Source organism: Phyllopteryx taeniolatus, chromosome 17 (assembly GCF_024500385.1).
Source record: "Phyllopteryx taeniolatus isolate TA_2022b chromosome 17, UOR_Ptae_1.2, whole genome shotgun sequence".
NCBI classification, from domain to species: domain Eukaryota; kingdom Metazoa; phylum Chordata; class Actinopteri; order Syngnathiformes; family Syngnathidae; genus Phyllopteryx; species Phyllopteryx taeniolatus.
In genome coordinates this window covers 10,492,750-10,512,465 of record NC_084518.1, presented here as the reverse complement: position 1 = coordinate 10,512,465, position 19,716 = coordinate 10,492,750, and the positions used below count along the sequence as shown (strand labels likewise).

Here is a 19,716-nt window from a genome sequence, read left to right as displayed (position 1 = left end):
TTTCAAAACGTGAATTTTTGAGAGTCACCTTTCTGCACTTTTCTAGAACAATATTTGTTAACTTTACAGTTCAATACAAATATTAAATGTTAAACCTAAATCTCAAATCTAAATGTTAAATATATATTCAAATGTTAAATATATATCTAAATATAAATGTTAAATATAAATATGAAATAAAAGCTTTGTGTTTGTAATGTCAAAAAAAACATATGATACAGCGAAATTGACCCTTGACAATACATTAGCACTTTCTAAAATCACAAACCATTGATGAAAACTTTATTTGACGAGTACTTTGAATGTTTAGTGTCACTTTTATGAAGTGTCGCATGGAAGTCATGGGGCGGGAGCCGGGGAAGCAGGGCGGAGAAAAGAGAACCAGCCAGAGACGGGTGCTTCCCACTGGCCTGCCCGCCTCACAATGCTTGCTCACTGCCCGTTAGAGAGCGGACTTGGGCCCTGGAGGTGGATTTGGAAAAACAAGTGGCGACGGGGGGGAGAAGAAAAGAACTGTTACTGTTGCGGTTCTTCTTTTCACCCGGCATTTCAGCACAAAGTGCGGTATGTTCTTGTGTGACGCCATGCATGCATTTGTGGAATAAGTGTGGCTAAATAGCCCCCCCCCCCCCAAAAAAAAAAAAAAAACGCAACCATAATGTCCACCCAGTGCCCTGTTTTCGTAGATGGCGGCATGCAAAATCTGCGTGTATTGATTTTCGTGGAAGCTCAAGGCTCGTTGCATGCGTTTGCCAATTTGGGAGACTGGTCTGCGACAAGCTGGGTGTAACGAGGGTGTGTCCTTTGACATGCGCCCTGTGTAGTGACAATTTGGTGGCAGAAAGTTGGTCTAAACTTCGCCTGCTGGGACCACGTCTAAGTCTGGCGCAGTAGGTAGACCTGACAAAATGTTACTTAATTTGATTGGGGCATAGGCGGACAGATTCTGAGCCCCACAGATGTGTGGTGGATGTCAGATGTATTTCATTCATAAATACTGTATGTGAACAGCAGGCATCAAACCCTCTGAATCATTGTAGAAATCAATTCATTGACCGCATTATGTTATAGTATAGTATTATTATTATCAGAGGTGGGTAGTAATGTGAATTTACTCCATTACAATTGCTCAAGTAACATTTTCCATAAACTATTCTTGTCAGAGGCGGCACGGTGACCGACTGGTTAGAGCGTCAGCCTCACAGTTCTGAGGACCCGGGTTCAATCCCCGGCCCTGCCTGTGTGGAGTTTGCATGTTCTCCCTGTGCCGGGCACTCCGGTTTCCTCCCACATCCCAAAAACATGCATTAATTGGAAACTCTAAATTGCCTGTAGGCATGACTGTGAGTGCGAATGGTTGTTTGTTTCTATGTGCCCTGCGATTGGCTGGCAACCAGTTCAGGGTGTACCCCACCTCCTGCCCGATGACAGCTGGGATAGGCTCCAGCATGCCTGTGACTCTAGTGAGGCTCAGAAAATGGATGGATGGATATACTTGTCAGAGTACTTTAAATGTACTGTACTGTTTACTTTTACTTGAGTATTTATGTGACAAAGGATCGATAGTTTTACTCTGTTACAATGATCGACATGCCGTTCACTACTTTTATTTATTCATTCTTGCGTCTATTTTTAGACTCCATCTTCAACTTCCACATAGGGTGTCCATTGCTCCAATCAAATGGGATCACTAATGTCATTTGACTCCAATTCACCAATCAGACAACACAAGGCAGTCACATGACCCCGCACGTAGCCTTCACGAGCCCATCAAAATTACAATTTTTTCACTAATCATACGAAACAAGGGAGTCACATGCCCACGCACATACCCTTCGCAAGCCAATCAAAATGACTCATTTTGGGGGGGAAACGCCGCGTGACAGTGTTTATTTTTCAGACTCCCAAAAACAACAGCTTTATCATGCAGCACTTAAATTATGACTGCCCAAACTTGGATATTTCAGCCCACTTCTAACTTGAGAAAACACCTTGCGGTAAGTTGCAGATGTTTCTATTGTTTTGGCAGTGTATATGGCAAAATTAGCCTTATTGCTACGGTGTCGCACACGCACACACAATCACTAAGTCTGTTCAGCAAACATCTTCATGAAGTCATTTAAGTGAATAAAGCAAATAATATTTCTGTGGGCCTGATGTATGTGTTGTTGGTTTTTGGGCAGTTAAAAATTGAAATGGTGGCAGGTGTGTGTAGACTCCCATATATTATTGTTTTTTTCATTTTATTTGATGCTCAAGCTCGGATTTTTAAAAAAAATCAGACGTTACTCACAAAATACTCTTTACTTGAGTAGTTTTTTCATGGAGTACTTTCTTACTCTTACTCAAGTAAATATGTGGATGACTACTTATTACATTTACTTGAGTCTAAAGTAACAGTACTCTTACTTGAGTACAACATTTGGCTACTCTACCCACCTCTGATTATTATTAGTATGATAGTTTCTTCTTCCGCCATTTCAAAGACTGTGAGTATGCTTCTAGTGCTAACCCGTATTTAATGGGAAAGAGAAGAGCCCCTTTGATTGGACAGGATTGAAGTCGGCTTTGATCACTCCCACAGCCGTGCAGACATCCCACTTTTAGATGCTCTGGGGTGCACTGGTCCACAAAATTACCAACACTTGGTCTAACCCACCTCCGTGAAGAGTTACGCCATGTGTCAAACTGGATTCATGCAAGTCACAAAAATAGAGCCCCCAAAGTACACTGTGCAATAGTCTGACATTTCTCTTGATGTCATACATAATGTCATAATTCAGGATGGCCCATTTTTCTCAAGTGTTTTGGTCAAATTTCAGGGAAAGTCATCTTTGCAGGTTCCACTGTATGTCAATGCATCTGTGAGCTACAGCAGAGTACACGTACCTTGATTTTTAACATCTTAAATTATTTTTAAAATGAGAGACGCCACAAAGGTAAAAAAATCACTTATACTGCTCTTAGTGTGTGTGGCGTACTTTTGATGACTAACAGCACCACACACACCAAACGACCAGTACCAGTCAGTACCAAGACTGACCGGTGAGAGGGAGCATGGCGCCACAGAAAATCCTGTCTGACGGAAAGTTCAAAGAAGAAGAAAGAGTATTGGTAGAAGAAGAATTATAGGAAGCTAGGCTAACTGTTAGCTTATCTGGTAATTACATCGGGGTTGCAAACGACCCTCCTGTTCATTTTTATTGTGGGGTAGAATTTGTGAGACATTACAGTCATACAAATACTCAACATAACCAAAATATTGAACAGGTTTAACACAATTGTCAGCACCCACTGATTTCTGTGCAGACCGTACACCACAGGATAATCTTTTAGGATAGTCTTTTCGAGACATCCAACAATTTTTTTTCAAAAAAAAAAGTATTCACTGAGTTTGATCAAACTGAGGGAAATGCTCAAATATAGCCCGATTGTCAGTATGTGTGTACCCCACTTTAGATGTGACAAGTCAATTAAATACCACTGTCATCCACAAATTAAGTTGCGTGTGGCAATTTTGTTTTCTCGATACAAGCATTATAATCCAAATGATCTTTTTACGACATCAGACGCTTGAAATGATGAGGCTCTTTTTTATTTTCTCTCATCTTGGTGATGTCCAGTGGGCGTGCTGCCAGTTCAATCTTTGTGTGCAGTCGGCCAAAACATACATACATAGTTGTGGGTACACAGTTTAGAAAGACAAGAAGAGTACAGCGAGAACAATGTGCGGCATTGTCATGTATTAAATAGTCACAAATAAAAGAGATGAGCAGTTTATATATATATATATATATATATATATATATATATATATATATATATATACAGTACACTGTATATAACTTTACGCTGACTGAAATGAGCTCCGGGAAATTCATGACAATGGTGTTACGCCACAATCAGCATCCACTAAATGAAGAACCAAAATAGCCACACTCCATCTCACACCTCAGGTCATGTGAATAATCCACAAGGGCTTTGCAGCACAGGGGTCAAAGTCAGCTTTAATGTCATTTAACAATGACTGGCTTCCAATTGATTTGCCTAGCAATGCATGCACAGACATCATTTTAAACACACCTTTCCATTGCGAATAAAAGAAAATGTAATTTATGCGAACGATACACAGTTGGGAGGTTTTAAAATGTGGTCAATTGTGTTTTCCTTGCTGCATAGAATACAGGCCCGCAGCTATTGTGAAATTTGAATGTTGTTTCCATAGGGGAGAGCGCAAAGGCTGCATCTGCTGTGTACAGACAGGTGCAATCCGCCTCCTCCTCCTCCTTCGATCTTGAATAGACACTTTAATGACGACTTTGGCGAGCTTTCGCCCGCAGCTCTGTAGCTTGTCACCGATGACAGACATTTTGGGAAAGGCTCCCTCTAAAGCGCCACACTGCCATTGTTAAGGTGACAGAGTTGTACACGGCCAAATGTATTCAAATCTAAAAATAACATTGCATGAAATGTGATTTCACCGCTCCATCTCTTCTACTGTTTTCTCTAATACCTGTGAAGGAAATTTCAAATCAGATGATTTATTTTTAAAGTAGGCATGAAAGTCTATCGTTGACAATTTCTATTTACGATGACAGAGATCACCGTTTAATAGCGCTTGAAAGAACCTCTGGACAATTATTATGCGCCATATGCACTTAAATAAATGCTGGGGTTATTTTAAATCAGAATGATACATTAAATAATAACACTTTGATCCGGACTCCTTTGTAATTTTGGAAACGTTTTTGACAGATCCTTGAATTTGTTTCCAAAAAAGTGCAGCATGTCTGCCATGTTTACTGAGTGTGTTCCGCTTGGGCGCAATGACACTAATTGTCTATTTTAAACAAACAATTCAATTTCCTATAATCTTATCTTTATAACATGTTGAAAATAAGTGCTTAGAGGCCTTAAAGGGAGGTGTCCGACACACAGGATGAAGGTGATAGAAAAAGTGGCATAAAGCACATGCACACTTTTTGGATAATGTTATTAGCAGCCTGACACAACATTGTCCAAAAAGAGATGAAATTATCAGAACCAACTGATTTCTGTGCAGATCATCTGGTCAATAAAGAAACGTTATGAGAAATGTATGTGTCTTTCATAAGAAGGTATGTGGCTGCACAGCCTGGGGACAAGACACTCGCGCGGGCGCACACACACACACACAAAACCTCATGAAATTAATGTGTCTGCTCGCCTTGAGCGATGAAGAATACCAATAAAGCAAAATAACACAATTTTTTGTATTAATATTGCAGAGCAACACTAATTTATGGTCCACTGGAGTACTGCTTTTCAGCCACAACAATTTTATCGACTTGAGGATTTGAACTGGTATATTTTTCAGCAATGGTGCCAATAGAAGTGGATTCATCCAAATTCATTTTATATCGCAGCTCAAAAATAATGATATTGCAGTCTCCTTTTTAAAATACCTTTTATCTTACAGTATTTGTCAAATGTAATCAAGCCAAGTGCCCCAAATGATGACGTCTCATAAAGTGGTCTCCTATTTTACTGCCATTAAGTGGTGAATCCTGCAATTTCTGACATCATATGAAATCTTCTCCCCAATCACCATCTAATGTACATGTTATGTACCATGTCACTGATTTACACATGTGCTAATGGAAAGAAAAGCCTCCTCTTAAAGGGGAACACCAGATAAGTGAGATGTCTCCATGATACGGGACAGTCCAATCAATATGTGCAGGATGAACACCCCCCACCAACCCCTTTTTGGAACGTGTCCAAAGAAAGAAGAAAGACTGAACCCATGATGTCATCCACATGTAAATTATGCTGCCTTGGAAATTAATTGCAAATGGAGTTAATGGGATCATTTTCCCAGCCGAAAGGTTCCACTCCAACCTGGGCTACTGTAGAAGTGCATATAGTCGGTGTAATACAGATAAATAGCTGCATAGCTGATGCCATGATGTGATTTTTCTTTACCAATGGTGTTTGCATGTGCAAGAGAGTCAATTTTACTCTTGGCAAATGCTTCCCTTTCCCCTTTACACCCCCCTTTTAAAAGCATCTTTCACCAACCGCATTCACATGATGCATTTGCAAGAATGCAGATAGCAGCAGTTCTAAATGACTCTCGTCATAAAATAGCACTTACAGTCAGTGTTGCAATTTTAGTAATCCAAGGTAGCTAAGTAGGTCTTGCCAAATTTCCCAATTCTCTTCAAATGATTTTTAACATGCTGCCAGGTCCAAAACAATATTTTACATAATGTGCCTCTCGGAAAAAATGTAACGTTTTAACATTGTTCTGTAATATTATGCAAACAGTGATAGGCTACACTAATAAACAAGATAGATAGATAGATAGATAGATAGATAGATAGATAGATAGATAGATAGATAGATAGATAGATAGATAGATAGATAGATAGATAGATAGATAGATAGATAGATAGTGCACTTTCATAATCCTAAACTTTATAAATAGCTTTAAACAATGAACAGGGAAAATTATGACTATTTTTAAAATGACGTGCAATGCATCCATCACTTAACTTATGGCAATTACATGCATCTGTTTCACTAATCAAAGTGGAATAACAGCACACTTGTAAGGCAAACATTTACGTGCAAATGTTGAAGTGATTATTTCAACTGTATTGAGGACACAAAAGCATCTGTCAAATAAGATGGTTACCGTGGGAGAAGACCTGAAGCAGGAGTCCGATGAACATCATCCTGTGCGCGGACATGGGACACTTTTGCAGAGGGGGACTGTCAAAGTGGCACCCGGCTGGCAGCAGCTCACAGAGCCGTCTGCTGCTTCCACATGCAAGCCTCCCGTCCCGTGAGGAAGGTGACGATGAGGATGCGCCCACACGCGCTCGCCCCGATCGGAGGACCAGGTAAGAGATGCGCAAAAGTTGGCCAACAACAACACCACGGACGCGACTCAGCAAGTAGCGACCGTGCGCGCTACTGGAGGCGACGCGCGAGTTCTCGCGAGCTTTGCAGCGCCATCTCCGTCTCTCACGTCCAATTGAAATGTCCAAAAGAGGTCCCTGTGCTCCACTCACAACTGCTCATATGTGTGGCTCCACAGTTGTCCGCTCGGAGGAGTGAGAACACGCAAAGCTCGCGTCTCCTGTTATTTTAGGGGTCACGTGATTGGCCCCTGGAACAGGAGGAATAATCCCAAACGCTGCTGCTAATGGTTCCTGCGGGGGAACAGCTGTGTGCGCGGACAGGACATGATGGACAGCAGTGGGTGCTCCATGACAAGGAAGGGGGGAGTAGATCCTAAACACGTCCCGTATTTCTCTAGGCTATTGTTATTATTATTGGTATGACTTTACTTCTACAGTCATTTCAAATCGAAATGCTTAGTTGAAGATAGGGTTACAAAGGGGTGGAAGTTTATGGTAAATGGAAATTTATGCTGGGAAATTTGCCACTCGCATATTCTCGCGTATTCGCTGAAGAACTCACCTATTCGCTGATTTTGTGCTCAGGCCAAAAGCCCCGCCTAAAATAAGTATTTCTTTTGTGCCATCTTGTTGCCAAGGAACTGTGTTGGGTTGAGGAGCGTAGCAAACCTTTGCCACCATCTTGTGGCATCTACAGGCAATTAATCGTGAATTTTTGCTAATCACGGCAGGGCCTGGTCCCTGTCCCTCTCGACGAGGGAGAGCACTGTTTTTCAAATTGAAAACTTTCCAGGGGAATTTAACTGGAAATTTAGGATAATTTAATGGAAAGGTATCATATCCAAGCATAAATATATTATATATTTTGTTTTGTCAGAAGCAGACATCCATGCAAGGGCATTGCAGAACCTTAATTGCGCTTAACATTTTTTACACTTCACTCCAACGGTGGCATATCAGAAGCTGGCTTACACCTAAAATTTTGACTTGCAACACAAATCAAAGAATTGACCAAGCCACGTCTCATAACTGGAGAAACTTGTAAATTGGGACACTCATAAGTCAAGGTACCTGTGCCACAAGATGGCAGCAAAGTATTACTTTTGTCTAAATGCAGCTCCTCAATTCCACAAAATGGTGCCTTAGGCCTGGTACACACATAAAGACAATCGGGCCGTTTTGGTGCCAATTTTGCCCCTTCCCGACCAAGCACGTCAACGCCAGACAATGTCTTTGTCTGATCTGAACATGTCAAGATTATCGTATAAGATTGTCCTTCGGTCTGACGTGTGTTAAGAGTGGATTCGTCCAAATTTTAGGGTCCAAAACAGGTCAGGGCCGACAATCTTAATTAATGAACATGTTCAATATTCACGACCAAAAGTCTTCGTGTGTGGGGGAGAGCCAGGAATTGTGACGTGGAGCTGAGAATTGTGACGTGAATTCACCACAGGCAGACTGCAATTAAGCTCTAGAAACATCTCAAGCATGATCAGTGGAAACAGGAGGCACCAGAGCTCCGTTTTATGCTTCATCGCAAAGGTTGTGAATACTTATTTATGTATGATTTTAATTAATAATAATTGTGTAGAATTCTGAGGAATCCATCCATCCATTATCTGAGCCGCTTCTCCTCACTAGGGTCGCGGGCGTGCTGGAGCCCATCCCAGCTGTCATCGGGCAGGAGGCGGGGTACACCCTGAACTGGTTGCCAGCCAATCGCAGGGCACATAGAAACAAACAACCATTCGCACTCACAGTCACACCTACGGGCAATTTAGAGTGTCCAATTCATGCATGTTTTTGGGATGTGGGAGGAAACCGGAGTGCCTGGAGAAAACCCACGCAGGCACGGGAAGAACATGCAAACTCCACACAGGCGGGGACGGGGATTGAACCCCGCACCTCAGAACTGTGAGGCTGACGCTCTAACCAGTCGGCCACCGTGCCGCCGAATTCTGAGGAATAAAAGTTAATTAATTCCATTTTGGAATAAGGGAGTGACATAATGTGGAGCGCTGAGAATGCTTTCTTAATGCATTGTACAGTGCCAGGAAAACCCCCCTCTCAAATTCTCTTTTTTTTGCATAGTTTCCCAACTTTAATGTTTAAGATCATCAAACAAATGTAACTATCACACAAATATAACTCAAGTTTAAAAAACATCTAAATGACTTCCAAGACTTTGGGGAGAATATTTTATGGACTGGATGAGTCACAACTCGAACTTTTTGGGAAATGTGTGTCTCATTACATCTGGCATAAATGTAACACAGCATTTCAGAAAATGAACATCCTACCAACAGTCAAACATGGTGGTGGTAGTGTGAAGGTCTGGGACTGCTTCACTATTTCAGGACCTGGACGACTTGCTGTGCTTGATGAAACCATGAATTCTGCTTTTTACCAGAAAATCCTGAAGGAGAATGTTCGGCCATTAGTTTGTGACCTCAAGCTGAAGTGCACTTGGGTTGGCAAATACTTTCTCAAGGCATTGTATATCACCCGACATCTTCTAGATTTTGTCCTATATGAACTAAAGCGGCGGCACGGTGGACGACTGGTTAGAGCGTCAGACTCACAGTTCTGAGGACCCGGGTTCAATCCCCGGCCCCGCCTGTGTGGAGTTTGCATCTTCTCCCTGTGCCTGCGTGGGTTTTCTCCGGGTTCCTCCCACATCCCAAAAACATGCATAATTGGAGACTCTAAATTGCCCGTAGGCATGACTGTGACTGTGAGTGTGAATGGTTGTTTGTTTCTGTGTGCCCTGCGATTGGCTGGCAACCATTTCAGGGTGTACCCTGCCTCCTGCCCGATGACAGCTGGGATGGGCTCCAGCATGCCCTCGACCCTAGTGAGGAGAAGCGGCTCAGAAAATGGATGGATGGATGGATGAATTAAAGCAAAATTTGATGTTTTTTGTTAGAAATAATAACATAGCAAATGTGGTAATTTAATAACAGGGTTTCCTTGGTTGGGTTCCATTCCTATGGTGAAGTTGTACATTTTTTACCGAAGTCATAGACTCGTAGCGTAACACAAACCTATGGGAATGCAGTAGTAAATCTTTCTATGAAAAAATCTTCTAGGCCATAAATCAAACGAAAAACAGTACGTTTAGTGGTAATTGAGCATGCTTTTGTGCTGTGGGCTAACTATGTACTTCATTTCACGCCGTTCGAAACCTCCTCAAAACATTGCATCTGGACTGTAGATACTGGTTTCATCGTAATATATAATATTTTCTCACATGCAATTGGAAGATTTCAAGTGTGCTTTTCAAAAAATTTTAAACCAATTTTGAACGTTTTGGCCATAATTCCAAAACATATGTCTGCCGCAAAGACAACACTGATCATCACCAAAAGAACACCACACCTACGTGCGAAAAGTCCTGATTTGGGGCCGTCTTTAGCACAAAACCTTCAGGCTTCTGCTGGGAAGCAAAGCACATTTTTGGAAAAGCCTATTAGAACAGCTGAAATTTATTTGGGGTTAATCAAAGGCACTATAAATGATGGCAGGTGTGTTCTGACTCCCTTTTAACATGAGTTGCAATGTGATTGGTTAATTCTAAACAAAACCACGTCGAGGGTGTGCACACTTGGTGCAACCACATTATCCCAGTTGTTTAATTTTAGTTCTCCTGTCAAAAATATATTTTCTTGTGGAGTTGTACAGGTTATATTTCACATTAATGGTGGAAAAGGTTTTGAAATGATTTATTTTGGTGTAATTGTTTTTAATATTTAAAAAACCTGGCATTTGAAGAGGGGTGTGTAGACTTTTTATATCCACCGTATATATGCAAGCCCACGTAGTACATTTGTCTTTGTTTTGGAAATGTAATGATTTACTCCGATTTACGTGGGCATTTGTTAGTTACATGGTACTGCTGTTGGGTTTATTATTAAAGCGTAATATCTTGTGGATTGTATCATGTAAGCAAATGATCAAGTAGAAGAAAGCACAATTATCAAATTGCTTTAAATATAATACCTGTCCGGACTTTGTATCGATCCGTTGTGGTAAAGAAGGAGGTAAGCCGAAAGGTGAAGCTCTCGATTTACCGGTCGATCTACGTTCCTACCCTCACCTATGGTCACGAGCTGTGGGTTGTGACCAAAAGAACAAGATCCCGGATACAAGCGGCGGAAATGAGTTTCCTCCGCAGGGTCTCTCCCTTAGAGATAGGGTGAGAAGTTCGATCATCCGGGAGGATCTCAGAGTAGAGTCGCTGCTCCTCCACATCGAGAGGAGCCAGATGAGGTGGCTGGGGCATCTGATTCGGATGCCTCCCGGACGCCTCCCTGGTGAGGTGTTCTGGGCACGTCCCCCCGGGAGGAGACCCCGGGGACGACCCAGGACACGCTGGAGAGACTACATCCTTCGGCTGGCCTTGGGAACGCCTCGGGATCCCCCCGGAAGAGCTGGATGAAATGGGTGGGGAGAGGGAAGTCAGGGCGTCCCTGCTAAAGCTACTGCACAGCAAATGTATGATTGTAGACAACCATCCTGTATCCCACTTCACAGCTTTTGGATACTTTTTCCTTCAGTAATTCCAATAAACAAGCACATTAAAGTCCAATGGTCTATTGTCTGTAAAAATAGAAACTATAGTAAATGTGAACAAACTTAAATCGGTGCATCCAGTATAGGTAACATAATATAATGCTTAGGGTTTTTTTGTTGTGTTTTTTTTAATGTCATCAGACAAGAGTATTTTTTTTAACAATTGTAAATATAAGTAAATAAAGGTAATTAAAAACAGTTCCTCTTTTACTTGTTTACCTCCTTAATCACATATGCTTTTGTAAAACCATTCATTAAGGTGGACTATCTTCTCATACATTGCACTGTGCGAGCAGATGTAAACCCAATTGTCTATATTTTGTTCAAAATAATACATATATATATACGTAATGTGAAAACGTTAAACGAGAACATAGATTAAATAGTTAAATTAAAATTAAATTAAAAGGTAAAATCTAAATTGCCTGTAGGTGTGAATGTGAGTGCAAATGGTTGTTTGTTTCTATGTGCCCTGCGATTGGCTGGCGACCGGTTCAGGGTGTACCCCGCCTCCCGCCCGAAGATAGCTGGGATAGGCTCCAGCAGCCCGCAGCCCTAGTGAGGATAAGCAGTAAAGAAAATGGATGGATGGTAATATTGTTTCATCTTGTCTTGTTAATTCCAATATGCAAGTTGATGAAAGCGAATTTAATGTATACTAACTCTACCTAGTGGTGAAGTTACTTAATTACAGTTTCTTTATTTTATCAACCTGAAATTGAATGACATAATCTCAGCAACACAACATCAAACACAAACTGTGAACATTGTAACAAAAACTGTTAACAAAAATAAAAAATAAATCAAGTCCTTTAATTCTGAGCAACCTCGTTATTTGGTGCTAAGTAAATAGTTGTTAAATACTGACTTGTCATGTCCTGCATTTCATAGGGCTGGTGGGTGATGTTAATGGTTAAATGTAAATGAAACCTGTTTCTGGTCTGGCCTGCCTCACTGGGAGGCACCCTGCAGACGGGGCGCTTTCATATCAGCTTGCAGCAGGATTGGGACTGTGAAATCTTCCCTTTTCCCACTGCTGCAGTCAGCCTGTGGGATGGTGAGCTTTTTGTCATCACGCAAAGAGAATTGCACTGTGCTGTAAATATTGACTTATTTTTCATTTTGCTCACCTAAGAAGAAAATAATTGTGCAGCCAGTTGGAATTGGATAAGATGAAATAGTTTATCAAAGGTTGAGCGAAACAAATAAACACCACAAACGGATTTGATCGGTTGATCCCATTGCAGCAGAAAGGTTTATCATGTGTCATGTCACGTGTGGTTAAAAAATAAATAAAAGCCTGTGTGGTTCTTTAATGTGTGTTCATGTTTTAAGGATTTCACTGGTATGGAATTACTTGTCATTGAACGACAAGAGGAATTTTAAAGCAGTGTGTGACCTCACTGAGATTACATTAATAAGAATGGTAAAACATTAGAGCACCATTTGCATATCCTGCTGAATTGGATGCCCAAGTGGCAGCAGGAAATAAACTAAGATGACCATAAAACAGTACACCAACCAAAATTAAAGTTTAGATCATGCCATTATCACACCTCATGTCCACTCATATTGGCACAAAACCACCCAAATTATTTACATTGCATTCAAGACGCTCATTAAATCTAAGAAGAGCTGTGTCCTTTTCAACGGCGCGATTCTATGATATCACTACACTGTCCTCAGGTGGCCAATATTGTGCATTACATCATGGTTATGCAGGCCACACATCACTTTTGAGAGTTTACGTCATGCAACCTGTTTGAGCATTTATTCGATCAACTTGAGATGCAGTTTAAGATAGTTTAGTAGCCTCCTGGACCCTACTACTCGTACCAAAATGCCTACACGTAGTTTTGCCTCAGTAGTAACATGCAGTTGTTGTACTAGTGTGCCCTAATCATTCTAATAGTGTGCAAAATGAAATGGAATTAAGATACATTCAAATATTTCTAGCAGTTTGAAAACTGCCTGTCCCTTTAAATTTGAAAAATTTGAAAAATTCTAAAAACAAACCCAAGTTTTAAAAAAAAAATGGAAAGCATATACTGTATTGTGATGTCACAATAAATGTATTGGCTTGTCTGCTGTCTGCTATTTTGTTGAATCCTGACGTGACATTGCAGTGTCTGGGGGGGGGGGGGGCGGGCATTCAGTTGTGTCGTTGATATGGACCATTATCAGCCATCTCTCGGGGCACCCTACTAGTCACCAGCCAGCAACAAGGGTCCTGCACCGGATTGCCGACATTGTTGTTGCAGTGTCTGAAGCACTGCCTTTGTTTTGTTTTGTCATTAATATAGGCCGATGTCAACTGTTTTCCCACTTTAACAAAGCTAAACTCAACCACAAACTCCTTAAATACAAGCAGCACATCGACTGTCCGACCAGGGAAAATAACATTTTAGACCACTGCTATACTACGGTAAAAAACGCATAACGTGCTATACCTCGTGCAGCCCTGGGCTCGTCTGATCACTGCTTAATTCATTTAATACCGACGTACAGGCAAGAACTTAAATGCGCGAAGCCTACAGTGAAAACAGTGAAAAAGTGGACCAATGAAGCAAAAATGGAATGTCAAAGCTGTTTAGACTGCACAGACTGGAGTGTCTTTGAAAATTCAGCTGGCAGCCTGGATGAATATAGGGACACTGTCACATCCTATATCAGTTTCTGTGAAGATCTGTGTGTACCAATAAAGTCATTTCGCACTTTCAACAACAACAAGCCGTGGTTCACTGCCAAACTTAAGCAGCTTCGCCAAGCTAAGGAGGACGCATATCAGAAGCCTGCTGACTAAAGAAATTGACATTCCAAAGAGAAACTATTCAGCAAAGTTGGAAAAACAGTTTAGCGCTAACGACTCTAAATCAGTCTGGCATGCATTCCAATCGCTGACCAATTACAAGCGGCGATCCCCGCAAGCTGATTGATTGAATCCCGGTCCTCAGAACTGTGAGGCTGACGCTCTAACCAGTCGCCCACCGTGCCGCCTCCGGCTCCAACTACCGGAGGCAAATTCCTTCTGTGTTTTTTTGGACATACTTGGCAAAGATGATTCTGATTCTGATTCAGGGCCCCCTTCAGCTCAGGGACAATTTTCTGGGTTGCTTGCACTATTGTGACGCTTCTGTTTGTGTGAAATACTATATTTTGGGTATATATCATTCCCATGAACAACTTACATGCCTGGGTAAGCAAATTGAACGCACCTTTGCCCCAAAAAACAATAATGATAATAATAAAATTTTAAAAAATACAATACAGACTCTTGTTTCTAGTGAGGATGCACTCAATTTGCTTACCCAACTGTTCTAGAATGATATTAATATTATTAATGTGTATTTTGTGTGCAGATTATATCTACTTTTTCACCACAAATTAGTATTTTGTGGCCACGAAGTAGCATTTTGTTATTTCTCGGGGGGAAAAAAATAAAAAATCAAATAAAAACATCTCCCCTTGTCATATCTAGGGCTCCATAGTTATTAGTGAAGTTGATGAGAAAAATGTATTTGGATTTTTCTTATTTGCATGTATGCTTTGTGGAAGCCTCTTCAGTAAATGATCCAATCGACTTTACCATAATTTATAAGGTTCCACTACAACCGAATTGCAACCGGGACAGATGAAATAAATACTGTATACATAATAGATATAATCAAATATCTTGGATTTCTAACTAAAATTAGAATATCACAGTAGCCCGCAATAGTGTGTGGAACCATATTTGGTCTGTAGAAATCAACACCACAGGCAGGTCAGGAGGAGGTGAGATTGAGCCCCTTTTGAACATACTGTATGCAGAATTGTACAGGGCATGCATCATTTGAACATTTGATTGATCTTATACATTCATAAATACATTCTAATCTTGAGTAATTTTACACTTAAAACATTTTTGTTTTCTGTTTCAGATAGAGATGCAGTGTATGTACTGCCAGATCTAGTGGCATTTTGGCACAAATGCAACATTTGTTCAACATTGTCATGGTCTGTCCAGCCAAGGTGATAGGGTTTCCACAAGGACACACACCTCGGCCGAATCCAACTGTATTGTGCCTGCCTCGGTTGAGGTAGAATTGACAGCTAACCTCATTCCAGTTATCTCAAGACTGGTATTGTTGTGGTGAATATCGGTGGTTCTCATACTGTTACTTAATTTGCTTGCTTCAAAAAGCGCATGCATGAACACAGAATGTCCCTGACTGTGTTCCGGCATGCGTGCAGACATGACAGTGGAGTGGTACTCAAGAACACTGTGAAGGTGACACTTCTCTGAAATTCAGTAACCTTATGCTGCCAAAGAGTCACGTGCAAACACATAATGACATATACAGCCAACAACGACACCCTCACTGATTACTGGTTCATTGAAACGTGTAGGCTCACTGGCCCTAAAACGGATATCAAATAAGACTAGAAATAAACATCCGTATTGAATGAAAAAAAATAATAAATAAAAAAAAATCATGCCCCATACGTATGTCTGTGTTAATAAATGAGATTGTAGAACAGAAAAGGACAGTGTCCGGTCCAACATAAACAGAAGAAACAGAGGAAAATATAAACAGCGTCTTGGGCGCTACGTCGTACGTCAACGTAGCCACCATATTTGATGTGGAAAAGTGGGCGTCTCATCCATTTTTTTGCCTGGAGATGTACCAACCGTTTCATACTTACTGTAAAACTAGATCTAATGAGATTACGACTATTACTATTACAATTACTTTACTTTTGATTTCATTTTGAGATCAGAATTGATTGGCTTTGTCGCTAATACTATGACTGAATAATGAATAACAGACTTTCTCTTGTGACTGTCACTATTAGTTATTAAATTGATATAAATCACCAAATCTAAAAATAAAATCACTTAAATATAATTGTTCCATCCATCCATTTTCTGTACCGCTTATCTTCACTAGGATCGCGGGCGGGCTGGAGCCTATCCCAGCAATCTTCGGGTGTTTTGTAGAATGAATCCAAATGTTGCATGATCCCTTGAAAGGGTAGAAAGGAATGCGATTATAGTGATACAAAGATGTACATCCTTCCAAAATGGTTGTTTTATTGAACATGAGAGGATAACAGCAAGCTTTAACTTTGTGCACTTTGTAGGTTGTCGCGTTATGAAGTTACGTAGCTTTATGAAGCATTTACTTGCATACTTCCATTAGTTTACGGAGTAAACTGCCTCATCCAATACGGCGGATACGCTGACGTATTACATTAACCAGCCACCGCACTCAATGAGGTGTCTAATCCACATACGTCTAGGACACGTCACTATTGGAGGAGGACGTACGCAGGAACCATCGTGTGTGACATCACACGCACTTCTCGCTTCGTATCGCGAGTTATCGTTTAAGATAAATCCGCAACGCGGCTTTCCAATCGGCCATTTCGTCGGTGCAGGCCATAGCCGTAAAGGGCAACGGGGTGAATCCGCATTATACTGGTTATCTGAAAGGCACGTCAAGAACATCGCACCATGAGTGAGACAGCTATCTCTTTTGCCAAGGACTTCTTGGCCGGTGGCATCTCCGCAGCCATCTCCAAAACAGCCGTCGCACCCATCGAGAGAGTGAAGCTTCTCCTTCAGGTGAAAAGCGTCTTCCGGGAAAAAAAATCTGCTTTTGACGCTAGCTCATTAGCTTCCTCGCTTGTGCCAACTTGCTAAATGCGGCAGAGAGCGTTTCTCACCGATAGACTGTTGACCACCCAGACTTTCTCTCGAGTAAACCAGTCTACAGCTTGTGTGGTGTGTTTTAAGTGTGCGGATGGTGAAAGGATGTAAGGTCATCACGGTATTGGGAATGACCTACACGAGCCGGCTGCTAATGCTAGCTCTCCTACACGTTAACCTTAGCCGGCGTTGCTAACAAAGGACAAACACACTCGCGTGGCATCGGGACACAATGTACAAATGTCCATACAACGAAATTACCTATTGAGCTCATAACATTTCGTTTACACGTTTTCTTTTTATACGCTCTTGTAATTAAACCGTATGCTAATGTAGAAAGTGGCTTGTGAAATGGCTGCTAGTTCTCTGTTCTCTGGCGACCGGGTCGACAAGTTCTACATGATTTTAGTTACCCATTTTTTTATTTTTTTTTCAATAAACAAGTCAGTAATAGTCATTTTCGCCCACAAACGTTTATTTAGACTTGGTCATGTCATGTTATCACAACTTGTATTCCAGCGGCATGCAGCCTTAGTTTGCTATTGAGCTGATCATAGTGAGTAATTATTTGAAAAGTGTAAAAAGTGAAGATTTAATAGGCACCAAGGTCATAACCTTGTGATGTGTCACATGTGCTTCACCTAATTGGCTTTGCTGTTATATAACTTCTTTGTCTTTCTCTTTCCCCCTCGTCCCAGGTGCAACATGCCAGCAAGCAGATCACCGCAGATAAGCAGTATAAGGGAATTGTGGACTGTGTCGTCCGTATCCCCAAGGAGCAGGGCTTCCTCTCCTTCTGGAGAGGTAACCTTGCCAATGTCATCAGGTATTTCCCCACCCAGGCCCTCAACTTCGCTTTCAAGGACAAGTACAAGAAGATCTTCCTGGACGGTGTCGACAAGCGCGCTCAGTTCTGGAGGTACTTCGCCGGCAACTTGGCATCAGGCGGAGCCGCCGGAGCCACCTCCCTGTGCTTCGTGTACCCCCTCGACTTCGCCCGTACCCGTCTGGCCGCCGACGTCGGAAAGCCCGGCGCCGGGAGGGAGTTCAACGGTCTCGGTGACTGCTTGGTCAAGATCTCCAAGTCTGACGGTCTGCGAGGCTTGTATCAAGGCTTCAATGTGTCCGTGCAGGGGATCATCATCTACAGGGCTGCTTACTTTGGCATCTACGACACCGCTAAGGGTAGCGCATGCGCTTTTGAGACTCATTTTTCTGTTAGACGGAAGGCTCCGTAACTAATGCGTGTTCTGTTGCTCACAGGTATGTTGCCTGACCCCAAGAACACTCACATTCTTGTAAGCTGGATGATCGCCCAGTCTGTGACAGCCGTCGCCGGCCTGACCTCCTACCCCTTTGACACTGTCCGTAGACGTATGATGATGCAGTCTGGACGCAAAGGAGGTGAGTTGATTAACATTCAATGGGTTTAAAGTTGATCGACGCCGGCCCGACTTAACGCTTCATTCTCTATCGCCCCGCTCAGCTGACATCATGTACAGCGGCACCATCGACTGCTGGCGTAAGATTGCCCGCGATGAGGGTGGTAAGGCCTTCTTTAAGGGCGCGTGGTCCAACGTGCTGCGAGGCATGGGCGGCGCTTTCGTGCTGGTGTTGTACGATGAGCTGAAGAAGGTCATCTAAAAAAAAAATATGTCACGTCACCTCACTGTCCAATTCGGCTAAATGTAATAACTTTCCATTTCTTATGGACTCTGCATTCTGCCTTATTTATGGGAACAAAACTATAGTGTCCTCTCCACTTAGCTGTGGGTAATGGCTGTACGTATTGCATCTTGATTTTAAACGTTCCGCACCCCATCTTTACCAATGTCATTCCTTCAACAAGTATAATACCTCCTTGTTATTCACTAGGTTTGTATGGTCCCAACTCAAATAAATCCATTCTGGGGAACAAACTACAAATATGGCTGTCCACTCATTTCCTCCACTGTCATAGCATGAGTACACTGGATCATGAAAAAGTGGATTACACCCAACTGCTATATTTAGTCACGCTTATCTCCTCCTGAGCCTCCCTGTTTGTGTTCACTGCTAGGCTTCCTGCTCGGTACAGTACAGTAGAACCTTGTAACTATTTGTTTCTCCATTTGTAAACTGTTAAACAAAACACAATTTTGTGGTTAGCAGGCTGCATTTTATGCTTGCTTTTTTGTTTTGGCAGAAACTTTAGATATATGTTCAGCGATACTATTTTGGTTAACTTTTGGTACCACCGGTAAATGATTGACCTTATTTGACATTTCAGTGGTTTATTGGAACATTAAAGTCATGTTTCTCATACAAATCTGTGTATTTTCTTCTGGATGACAATCACTTAAACTAGTTTATATAAACCCCAATACTGACACATGACACGTTCATATAAAGACGCATAGAACTGTGAAAGGGAAGCAAATTATTTCTTTCGCGGGTGGTGGTGGTGACGCAAAAATTAATAGTTGGACAACATTGGTGAAACTTGTCTTGTGGAGAACGCGGAATGTATGACGGTAGAGGGCGCCAAAGGGTAACAAATGAGCC

At 41.7% G+C, this 19,716-nt stretch overlaps 2 protein-coding genes across 2 annotated transcripts in view; one reads left to right on the top strand and one right to left on the bottom strand.

Moving 5' to 3' along the window:
* The window catches only part of LOC133467621 (GDNF family receptor alpha-4-like), a 55,752-nt gene extending 48,153 nt beyond the window's left edge, over positions 1 to 7,599 (bottom strand). The window contains exons 1-2 of the mRNA XM_061752677.1: positions 7,578 to 7,599; positions 6,680 to 7,060 (exon numbers count right to left, since the gene is read on the bottom strand). Of these exons, the coding sequence (XP_061608661.1) occupies positions 6,680 to 7,060; positions 7,578 to 7,599 (403 nt within the window). The remainder of the gene's footprint in view (positions 1 to 6,679; positions 7,061 to 7,577) is intronic.
* A 9,277-nt stretch (positions 7,600 to 16,876) lies between these two features.
* si:dkey-251i10.1 (uncharacterized protein LOC100038774 homolog) lies at positions 16,877 to 19,480 on the top strand. The gene is made up of 4 exons (XM_061751927.1): positions 16,877 to 17,088; positions 17,871 to 18,357; positions 18,436 to 18,576; positions 18,659 to 19,480. Exons 1-4 carry the CDS (start codon positions 16,978 to 16,980, stop codon positions 18,814 to 18,816), a joined length of 897 nt encoding a protein of 298 aa, XP_061607911.1. The 5' UTR covers positions 16,877 to 16,977; the 3' UTR covers positions 18,817 to 19,480.
* Positions 19,481 to 19,716: the final 236 nt, after the last annotated feature.